We start from the raw sequence: 11622 nt of genomic DNA, 5'->3' as shown, positions 1-11622 counted from the left end.
CCTGAGCCCACTGTTGGGTAGGGACTGTATATGTTGTCAATTTGTACTTCCCAAGCGCTTAGTACAGTGCTCTGCACACAGTGAGCGCTCAATAAATACGATTGATGACGATGATGACCTCCTGACGCTCAGGCCAGTGCTGTATATTCACCACGCCAGGCTTCCCGGAGTAGGAAGAGACCATGAGAGGTCACCTGGTCCAGCCCCCTGCCTCCGCTTGTCCTTCCCTTGAAAACTCCACCACCTCCTTCAGGAGTCCATTCTGGCGCTCTGTCTGCTTGAGGATGGAAAAGTCCTTTCCTGCTTTCCAAACGGAATCGTCCAGCCGTGATTGAAGTCCACTTCTTCCCAACTGGGCCTCAGTGGGCATGGAGAGCGGTCGGTTAGAATCGTCCCATAAACCCCTTCAGTGCCTCTAAGGAGGTTTATTTTGTTGCCTGACACGGTCCGGCCTGGTGCCAACTCAAGTGTGCCCTCCCCGTTCATGTGACTTGACGGGCGGTGGCACAGCGGGGCACACCTCCGTTCTACTGCTGCGAGCCCCGAAAAACAAAAAACAAAAAAGAAAAATAGCAAGACCTCCTCTCGGAGACCGGTCAGGGCCCAAAGCCCTTTGAACTCTGGAAGAGAGGTACTCCAGAAAGCCCGGGCACTAATAGTGCAACATTAACCACTGATCAAACAGCATTATAAGGGACCGAGCTTTCCTTTGGTGGCTGGGAAAGGGGAAAATTATGCCTTAAAAGAGAATTTCTAAGAATGGTGCCTTATAATAATAATGATGGTATTTGTTAAGCGCTTCCTATGTGCAAAGCACTGTTCTGTGTGCTGACGAGGTGATCAGGTTGTCCCACGGGCTCACAGTCTTAATCCCCATTTTGCAGGTGAGGTAACTGAGGCCCAGAGAAGTTACTTGACTCGCCCAAAGTCACCCAGCTGACAATTGGCGGAGCCAGGATTTGAACCCATGACCGGGCTCTTTCCACTGAGCCACACTTAAGTGCAGAGTCAAGAGATGCAATTAACAAGAGGGATTTGAGAACCAGTCCAATAACAAAAATGATATCCAGGGCTTCCTCCCCTAACCTTTGCAGGTCGGTCGTGGCCCAATTTCGTGTTACTTCCTTGCTGTTCCCGCCAATCTGTGAACCGAAGTCCTGTCTACCGATGCAAAGGTTCCAAGATAGTAGCAGGAGGGGGAAAAGGGACGCTCGCCTTCCTATTTTTCTCGGTCAGAATTTGTAGTCGACTCCGGGTTATCTGTTCTGGTGGAGGGGAGGAAGAGCAGAGTGTTTTGACGCGCTGTAAGCCCCTCTAAGCTGTGAGCTCGTCGTGGGCAGGGAATGTGTCTGTTTTTTGTTATTATACTCTCCTAAGCGCTCAATAAATGTGAATAAATGTGACTGAAGGTTCCATAATCCCACGACGATCAGATCGCTTCCAGAAGCCCCTTCCCCTGCCCCTCAGGATGGAGTAAAACCAGCAACGTGGGAAGTTGGCAACTTTTAGAACATGGGGGTGATCGTGGCCGTGGCTACCGCTGCGACTGCTGCTCTCTGAGCCATAAGGAGCCTCTGCTCCTTTAGCTGCAGTGTTCAATCGCTCACATTCCATTTATTATTGTCCCCGAGTCCTACGTTATTTTTGTTTTTATTGTTTGTCTTTCCGGATGTGTCTGTCCCCCCTCTCCCTCTTATTCCCCGAGAATGTGAGTTCCTCGAGATCTAGGGTCCGTGTCTAATTCTCACATGTGTAATTTTTTCTACGTTTGCACCTTGTAGGATTTTAATAAATACTACTACTACTACCACTATTGCTGAATCTGTGTCTAATTCTCACGTGTATTTTTTTCTAGGTTTGCACCTTGTAGGAGTTTAATAAATACTGCTACTACTACCGCTATTGCTGAATCTGTGTCTAATTCTCACATGTGTATTTTTTTCTAGGTTTGCACCCTGTAGGAGTTTAATAAATACTACAACTACTACTGCTGAAATGCCTGATGATGATGCTGTTTGTTAAGTGCCTATTTGGTGCCAAGCACAGAGGTGGATTCAGATAAATAATAATAATAATAATGGCATTTGTTAGGCACTAACTATGTGCAGAGCACTGTTCTAAGCGCTGATAATGATGGTTTGTACAAAGTGATCTGGTTGCGCCACGGGGGGCTCACAGTCTTAATCCCCATTTTACAGATGAGGGAACTGAGGCCCAGAGAAGTGACTGGCCCAAAGTCACACAGCTGACAATTGGCGGAGGCGGGATTTGAACCCATGACCTCTGGCTCCAAAGCCCGGGCTCTTTCCACTGTTGAGAAGCAGCCTGGCTTAGTGGATACAGAAGGACACGGGTTCTAATTCCACCTTCCCCACGTGTCTGCTGTGCAACCTTGGGCAAGTCACTTGACTTCTCTGAGCTTCAGTTACCTCATCTGTAAAATGGGAACAGATCGTGAGCCCCGTGTGGGACAGGGACGAGTCCAACCTGATTTACGTGTATCCACCCCAGCACTTAGTTACAGTGCCTGACACGCAGTAAGTGCTTAACAAATACCGCAATTATTATTATTGTAATCATATCCAAAATAGCATCGGTCTGACGTGGGATTTGGACTCTGAGAGGGAGGGGTAAACAAGTATTTTATCCCTTTTTGAGAAGCAGCGTGGCTTAGTGGCAAGAGCCCGGGCTTGGGAGTCAAAGGTCATGGGTTCTAATCCCGGCTCCACCACTTCATTTGGTCGTATTTATTGAGCGCTTACTGTGTGCAGAGCAGTGTACTAAGCGCTTGGGAAGTACAAGTTGGCAACATATAGAGACGGTCCCTACCCAACAACAGGCTCACAGTCTTATCAGCTGAGTGACTTTGGGCAAGTCACTTCACTTAGTACAGTGCTCTGCACACAGTAAGCGCTCAATAAATACGATTGATTGATTGATTCACTTCTCTGGGCCTCAGTTACCTCATCTGTAAAATGGGGATTAAGACTGTGAGCCCCACGTGGGACAACCTGATTGCCTTGTATCTACCCCCACGCTTAGAACAGTGCTTTGCACATAGTAAGCACTTAAATGCCATCCTTATTATTATTATTATTATTAGGAAACCGAGGCACAGAAAGGCTGATTTGCTCAAAGTCGCACAAACAGGCAAGTGGCCCAACTCGCAGTAGAAATCCAGACCTCACGACGTCCATTGCCGGATTCTTTCTACTACGCCTGATGCTGCCGGTAATCCACAAAGTGGATGTAGAATCCCAGCACGGGAAGGGGCCGGTCCCGGCCAGCTTCCTGCTTCTGGGAAGGAAGTCATTAAAATGATCCTAGAGGCAATCCAGGGAAGGATTTTCTTGCAGCATCATCAATCATCATCAATCGTATTTATTGAGCGCTTACTATGTGCAGAGCACTGTACTAAGCGCTTGGGAAGTACAAATTGGCAACACATAGAGACAGTCCCTACCCAACAGTGGGCTCACAGTCTAAAAGGGGGAGACAGAGAACAAAACCAAACATACTAACAAAATAAAATAAATAGGATAGATATGTACAAGTAAAATAAATTGAGTAATAAATATGTACAACCATATGTACATATATACAGGTGCTGTGGGGAAGGGAAGGAGGTAAGATGGGGGGGATGGAGAGGGGGGACGAGGGGGGAGAGGAAGGAAGGGGGCTCAGTCTGGGAAGGCCTCCTGGAGGAGGTGAGCTCTCAGCAGGGCCTTGAAGGGAGGAAGAGAGCTAGCTTGGCGGATGGGCAGAGGGAGGGCATTCCGGGCCCGGGGGATGACGTGGGCCGGGGGTCGATGGCGGGACAGGCGAGAGCGAGGTACGGTGAGGAGATCAGCGGCAGAGGAGCGGAGGGTGCGGACTGGGCAGTAGAAGGAGAGAAGGGAGGTGAGGTAGGAGGGGGCGAGGGGATGGACAGCCTTTCTTGAACTCATTTGTTGCTGTTCACCTGTTCTTTGCATTCACATACATTTTTGTGAAAGTGCTGAAAGGGTAGCGTTCCAAAGAAATACGGAGAAATCTTTGTCTCTCGATGCTGTCGTCCTTTCGGTCCATCACCCCGTGTAGCGGATTTGCCGGGGAAAGGCAGCACTGGGCCTGACAGTCTATCACCAGAAGTGGCCGTGCTTCCAAACACCCCCTCTGGAAAGCCTTCCCTGCTTAATTTTTCCCATCCCAAGTTATTTCCGCCCCACAATCTCTCTTCTCGTGTATTTAGGCCTATCCTCAGCACTTTCATTCAATCGTATTGATTGAGCCCATACTGTGTGCAGAGCACTGGACTAAGAGCTTGGGAAGTCCAAGTCGGCAACATCTAGAGACGGTCCCTACCCAACAACGGGCTCACAGTCTAGAAGGGGGAGACAGATAAAACAAAACAGATAGGTGTCAAAACCTCCCCGGCGCTTAGAACAGTGCTTTGCACATAGTAAGCGCTTAACAAATTTATTACTCTATTTTATTTGTACATATTTATTCTATTTTATTTTGTTAATATGTTTTGTTCGCTGTCTCCCCCTTCCAGACTGTGAGCCCGCTGTTGGGTAGGGACCGTCTCTAGATGTTGCCAACTTGGACTTCCCAAGCGCTTAGTACAGTGCTCTGCACACAGTAAGCGCTCAATACGATTGAATGAATAAATGAAAACCGTCAGAATAAACAGGATTATAGCTATATGCACATCATTCCTTCCTCTCCCCCTCGTCCCCCTCTCCATCCCCCCACCTGACCTCCTTCCCTTCCCCACAGCACCTGTATATATGTATATATGCTTGTACATATTTATTATTCTATTGATTTTATTTTACTTGTACATACCTATTCTATTTATTTTATTTTGTTAGTATGTTTGGTTTTGTTCTCTGTCTCCCCCTTTTAGACTGTGAGCCCACTGTTGGGTAGGGACTGTCTCTAGATGTTGCCAACTTGTACTTCCCAAGCGCTTAGTACAGTGCTCTGCACACAGTAAGCGCTCAATAAATACAATTGATGATGATCATTAATAAAATAGACTAGTAAATACGTACAGGTAAAATAAAGTACTATATATGTACAAATATACACAAGTGCTATGGGGAGGGGAAAAGGGTAGGGCAGAGGGAGGGAGGGGAAGTATCGACGTGCAGATAGGTGGTATATAAGATGATCTCCCCAGGCTGCTCGCTTTCACTTATTTATTAACAGTTCCATCTTTTCTGATTCCTGCTCCTACCAGGAGAATCCTTTTTCTTCCTCCACCTCCTACTGTGTATAACCGTTTCTTTCTCCCTGCCTCCCCGCACTGGGACACGGGCTCCTGGGGGCAGGAGCTGAATCTGTTGCTTCCAGCTTACTCCCTCCCAGGTGCTTAGTACAGTGCCAAGAACTCTGCTGGACACACAGTAGTTGCTACAGAAGCACCACAGAGCGATTGATCACCGCATGCTTCCAGCCCCTGTGCAATCGGGTGGGATTATCCCGGCCCACCTGCCCAAATTTAGCTGGAAGAACCTCTCTTGGGCATAGGCTGAGGCCCCCCACCCCCCAGGACAACTGCAAATGTGCACAGTTTGGAGCTGTTTCTGCCTCTCGGGTGGCTTGGGTTTGGAGAAGGAAGGGTAGGGATGGGATTTCTGGAATACCGTTGGGATTGGCCACAAATTCCCAGCAAGCCCAGAAACCCCACCTTGGCCCCTCAGGCTGTCGATGATGTTCCGGTGTTAGCAGACAAGCGCTTAGGACAGTGTTCTGCCCATAGTAAGCACGCAATAAAATATGACTATTTTATATGAAAATAAAATATGACTATTTTATATGAAAATAAAATATGACTATTTTATATGAAAATAAAATATGACTATTTTATATGAAAATAAAATATGACTATTTTATATGAAAATAAAATACGCGAAGCAGCATGGACTAGTGGGTAAAGCGTGGGCCTAGGAGCGAAAGGATCTGGGTTCTAATCTTGGCTCTGCCACTTGCCTGCTGTGTGACCTTGGACAAGACACTTCGCTTCTCTGAGCCTCAGTTTCCCCAACTGTAAAGTGGGGATTCAATAACGATAATAGTAGTCATTGTAGTATTTGTTAAGCGCTTCCCATGTGCCAAGCCTCATACTAAGCGCTGGGCTAGATTCAAGATAATCAGGTCCCTTGTGGGGCTCCCGGTCTTAAGTAGGAGGGAGAATAGGCACTGGATCCCCACTGTGCAGATAAGGGAAATGAGGCACAGAGAAGTGAAGTGACTTGCCCAGGGTCACACAGCAGGTAAGTGGTAGACCTGATGATAAAACCCTGGTCCTCTGAGCCCCAGGCTTATGCTCTTTCCACTAGGCCACACTGCTTCCTTCCTGTCTCTATATGTTGCCAATTTGTACTTCCCAAGCGCTTAGTACAGTGCTCTGCACATAGTAAGCGCTCAATAAATACGATTGATTGATTGATTGATTTAGACTGTGAGTCCCAAGTAGGACAGGGACTGTTTCCAGCCTGATTATCCTTAATGTACCCCAGCGCTACAAACAGTGCTAGACACATAGAAAAGCCCTTAACAAGTACCAGCGCTTAGAACAGTGCTTTGCACATAGTAAGCGCTTAATAAATGCCATTATTATTATTACCATTAAAATAAAAAATTGATTGACAAGGGGCACCAAGCTCCTCAATCCCCATGGTGATTCCTGCCTGATGATTCCCTCTACCTCGATCAATTAATCAATCAATCAATCCAATTTGAGTGTCTCCTGGGTGCAGAGACGCTCCTAGACTGTGAGCCCGTTGTTCGGTAGGGATCGTCTCTATAATGTTGCCAACTTGGACTTCCCAAGCGCTTCGTGCAGTGCTCTGCACACAGTAAGCGCTCAATAAATACGACTGAATGAATGAATGAACGCAGAGACACTTGGCAGGGTACAAGTTGCCGAATTGTGCTTTCTGAGCTCTTAATACAGTGCTCTGCACACAGTAAGCGCTCAATAAATACGATTGAAGGAATGAATGAATGAAATGAATTAGCAGGCACGAACCCTTGCCCTTGAAGAGTTTATAAGGCCTAGCAGGCCAGGCCGACGCTCAAATATAGGAGAATGAAGGGAAGTGGGGTGGGGTGTACAGAAGAAAGAGTGCTTAAGTAATCATCAGGTAGGTAAAATGTGCTACCTGTGTCTGCAAGTACAAAGTCCGTGATCGGCACGGAGGGTTGGGCTTGTAGTCGGGGGAATAAAAGTTGAGGAGAAGAGAAATGAATCAGGGAAGGCCTCAGTTCCCTCAGTTCAATTCATTACTGGGCCCACACTCTCTTCTCCCACTAACAACAATAATAAATAATAATGATGGCATTTATTAATAATAATAATGATATTTGTTAAGCACTTACTATGTGCAAAGCACTGTTCCAAGCGCTGGGGAGGTTACAAGGTGATCAGGTTGTCCCACGGGGGGCTCACAGTCTTAATCCCCATTTTACAGATGAGGGAACTGAGGCCCAGAGAAGTGAAGTGACTCGCCCCATGTCACACAGCTGACAATTGGCAGAGCTGGGATTTGAACCCATGACCTCTGCCTCCAAAGCCCGGGCTCTTTCCACTGAGCCACGCGGCTTCTCTGCCACTACCCCCCAGCTCTCACAGCCTCACCTAGGGGAAAGAGCCTGGGCTGGAGAGTCAGAGGACCTGCCTTCCAATCCTTCTCTGCCACATATCCGCTGCGTGACTTTGGGCAAGTCACCTCACTTCTCTGCGCCTCAGTCACCTCATCTGTAAAATGGGGGATTAAGACCGGAAGCCCCACAAGGGGCAACCTAATTACCTTGTATCTGCCCCAGTGCTTTTAACAGTGCTTGGCACATAGGAAGCGCTTAACAAATACCATCATCTTCATTATTATTATTATTACCCCAGCAGTTAGAACAGTGCTTGGCACATAGTAGGCGCTTAATAAATGCCATCATCATTATTATTATTACCTCTCCCTCCTCACATCCGCCAAACTAGCTCTCTTCCCCTCTTCAAAGCCCTACTGAGAGCTCACCTCCTCCGGGAGGCCTTCCCTTTTTCCCCTTCTCCTCCTCCCCTCCCCATCGCCCCGACTCTCTCCCTCTGCTCTACCCCCTCCCCCGCCCCACAGCACTTGTGTATATTTGTACATGTTTATTACTCTTGATTTTATTAATGATGTCTACAGATCTATAATTCTATTTCTCTATTTTGATGCTATTGATGTCTGTCTCCCCCTTCTAGACTGTGAGCCGGTTGTTGGGTAGGGATTGCCTCTATTACCTTACCTCCTTCCCCTCCCCACAGCCCCTGTATATATGTATATATGTTTGTACGTATTTATTACTCCATTTATTTATTTTATTTGTACATATTTATTCTACTTATTTTATTTTGTTAATATGTTTTGTTGTCCGTCTCCCCCCTTCTAGACTGTGAGCCCGCTGTTGGGCAGGGACCGTCTCTATATGTTGCCAACTTGGACTTCCCAAGCGCTTAGTCCAGTGCTCAGCACACAGTCAGCGCTCAATAAATACGATTGATTGATCGATTGCTCCTCCCTGGCTAGCCCTCCACCTCGGTGGGCCCTCCCGGAACGCCAGGGCCGGGTCCTGGGTTCGAATCACCCGACTGGCAGTTCCCAAGTTGGCTCAGCGGTTCCTCGGGGCCGGTCCCGAAAAGAGGGCGAGGACCGACCCGCTGGGGAAGCCCCTCGCCCCATTTTGGGGGGAGGAAGAGGAGGAGGAGGAAGAGAGGGGAAGTCCGGCCGAGGAAGGGGCGGGAGCCTCGATTCCTGGAAGCCGGGCCGGGGCGGCCACCGGACGGTCCCACCAGGTTGCCCCGGGGCCATGGAGCGGACCTTGTTGGCCTTCGACCTCCTTTTGGCAGGTGAGACCCCCCCCTTCCCCCCCAGGAGATCTTGGGGAGCCCTGCAGCCCGAAATCCTTTTCAGATGGGGCGGGGAGACGAATAAATTATTATTATTCTGCTATCTGTTAAGCGCTTACTCTGGGCCAGACACGGTATTAACTGCTGGAAGGTCAAAATCTGCCACTCCTCTCCTGGCCCCCGACCTGGGAAGAGCCCCTGAGGCCCTACTGTACTGAGAAATAATAATAATAATTCTGGTATTATTTATTCTATGTGCCAGGCACTGTACTAAGCGCTGTTAGGTCAAAATCGGCCACTCCTCTCCTGGCCCCCGAGCTGGGAAGAGACCCTGAGTCCCTATTGTACTGAGAAATGATGATAATAATTCTGGTATTTCTTAAGTGTTTACTATGTGCCAGGCTCCCTACTGTACTGAGAAATGATAATAATAATTCTGGTATTTCTGCTATGTGCCAGCCACTGTACTAAGCGCTGTTAGGTCAAAATCGGCCACTCCTCTCCTGGCCCCCGACCTGGGAAGAGACCCTGAGTCCCTATTGTACTGAGAAATGATGATAATAATTCTGGTATTTCTTAAGTGTTTATTATGTGCCAGGCTCCCTACTGTACTGAGAAATGATAATAATAATTCTGGTATTTCTGCTATGTGCCAGGGGAGACTAAGTGCTGTTAGGTCAAATTCTGCCACTCCTCTCCTGGCCCCCGACCTGGGAAGAGACCCTGAGTCCCTATTGTACTGAGAAATGATACTAATAATTCTGGTATTTCTTAAGTCTTTAGTATGTGCCGGGCTCCCCACTGTACTGAGAAATGATAATAATAATTCTGGTATTTCTGCTATGTGCCAGGCACTGTACTAAGCGCTATTAGGTCAAAATCTGCCACTCTTCTCCTGGCCCCCGACCTGGGAAGAGACCCTGAGTCCCTATTGTACTGAGAAATGATAATAATAATTCTGGTATTTCTTACGTGATGTGCCAGGCACTGTACTAAATGCTGTTAGGTCAAATTCTGCCACTCCTCTCCTGGCCCCCAACCTGGGAAGAGACCCTGAGTCCCTATTGTACTGAGAAATGATGATAATAATTCTGGTATTTCTTAAGTGTTTACTATGTGCCGGGCTCCCTACTGTACTGAGAAATGATAATAATAATTCTGGTATTTCTGCTATGTGCCAGCCACTGTACTAAGCGCTGTTAGGTCAAAATCTGCCACTCCTCTCCTGGCCCCCGACCTGGGAAGAGCCCCTGAGTCCCTATTGTACTGAGAAATTATAATAATAATTCTGGTATTTCTTAGGTGATGTGCCAGCCACTGTACTAAGCGCTGTTAGGTCAAAATCTGCCACTCCTCTCCTGGCCCCCGATCTGGGAAGAGACCCTGAGTCCCTATTGTACTGAGAAATGATAATAATAATTCTGGTATTTCTTAAGTGATGTGCCAGGCCCTGTACTAAGTGCTGTTAGGTCAAAATCTGCCACTCCTCTCCTGGCCCCCGACCTGGGAAGAGACCCTGAGTCCCTATTGTACTGAGAAATGATGATAATAATTCTGGTATTTCTTAAGTGTTTACTATGTGCCAGGCTCCCTACTGTACTGAGAAATGATAATAATAATTCTGGTATTTCTGCTATGTGCCAGGCACTGTACTAAGCGCTGTTAGGTCAAAATCGGCCACTCCTCTCCTGGCCCCCGACCTGGGAAGAGACCCTGAGTCCCTATTGTACTGAGAAATGATAATAATAATTCTGGTATTTCTTACGTGATGTGCCAGGCACTGTACTAAGTGCTGTTAGGTCAAAATCTGCCACTCCTCTCCTGGCCCCCGACCTGGGAAGAGACCCTGAGTCCCTATTGTACTGAGAAATGATAATAATAATTCTGGTATTTCTTAAGTGTTTACTATGTGCCAGGCTCCCTACCCAACAGTGGGCTCACAGTCTATAATGGGGAGACAGATGACAAAACAAAACATATTAACAAAATAAAATTAATAGAATAATAAATATGTGCAAGTAAAATAAATAAATGGAGTAATAAGCAGTTACTGTGTGCACAGCACTGTACTAAGTGCTTTAATAACAGGCCTCTCCCTCCCCATCAGTCCTCGGAGGACTGTCATTATTTTGCTGGTGTCACTAGATGACCTCTTGAAGTCTCCTCCAGGTGTGCCATTTTTTTTTCTTTACTTTATTCATTGATTCACTCATTCAATCGTATTTATTGAGCGCTTACTGTGTGCAGAGCACTGTACTAAGTGCTTCGGAAGTACAAGTTTTGGCAGCATATAGAGACGGTCCCTACCCAACAGCGGGCTCACAGTCTAGAAGGGGGAGACAGACAACAAAACAAACATATAAACCAAATAAAATAAATAGAATAAATATGTACAAGTAAAATAAACAGGAATAAATATGTACAAACATACACATATTCATTCATTCAGTCACATTTATTGAGTGCTTACTGTGTGCACAGCACTGTACTAAGTGCTTGGGAAGTACAAGTTTTGGCAACATATAGAGGCGGTCCCTACCCAACAGCGGGCTCACAGTCTAGAAGGGGGAGACAGACAACAAAACAAACATATAAACCAAATAAAATAAATAGAATAAATATGTACAAGTAAAATAAATAGAGTAATAAATATGTACAAACATATACACATATTCATTCATTCAGTCGTATTTATTGAGCGCTTACTGTGTGCAGAGCACTGTACTAAGCGCTTCGGAAGTACA

General features: G+C 46.8%; 1 protein-coding gene across 1 annotated transcript in view; it reads left to right on the top strand.

Annotated features, from left to right (window-relative positions):
• The first annotated feature begins 8731 nt into the window (after positions 1–8731).
• Positions 8732–11622, top strand: part of IL10RB (interleukin 10 receptor subunit beta) — a 29169-nt gene continuing 26278 nt past the window's right edge. The window contains exon 1 of the mRNA XM_038766275.1: positions 8732–8878. Within this exon, the coding sequence (XP_038622203.1) occupies positions 8839–8878 (40 nt within the window). The 5' untranslated portion in view covers positions 8732–8838. The remainder of the gene's footprint in view (positions 8879–11622) is intronic.

This window comes from Tachyglossus aculeatus, chromosome 24, assembly GCF_015852505.1.
Source record: "Tachyglossus aculeatus isolate mTacAcu1 chromosome 24, mTacAcu1.pri, whole genome shotgun sequence".
In the NCBI taxonomy this organism is placed as follows: domain Eukaryota; kingdom Metazoa; phylum Chordata; class Mammalia; order Monotremata; family Tachyglossidae; genus Tachyglossus; species Tachyglossus aculeatus.
This window is presented reverse-complemented; position numbering and strand designations above follow the sequence as displayed.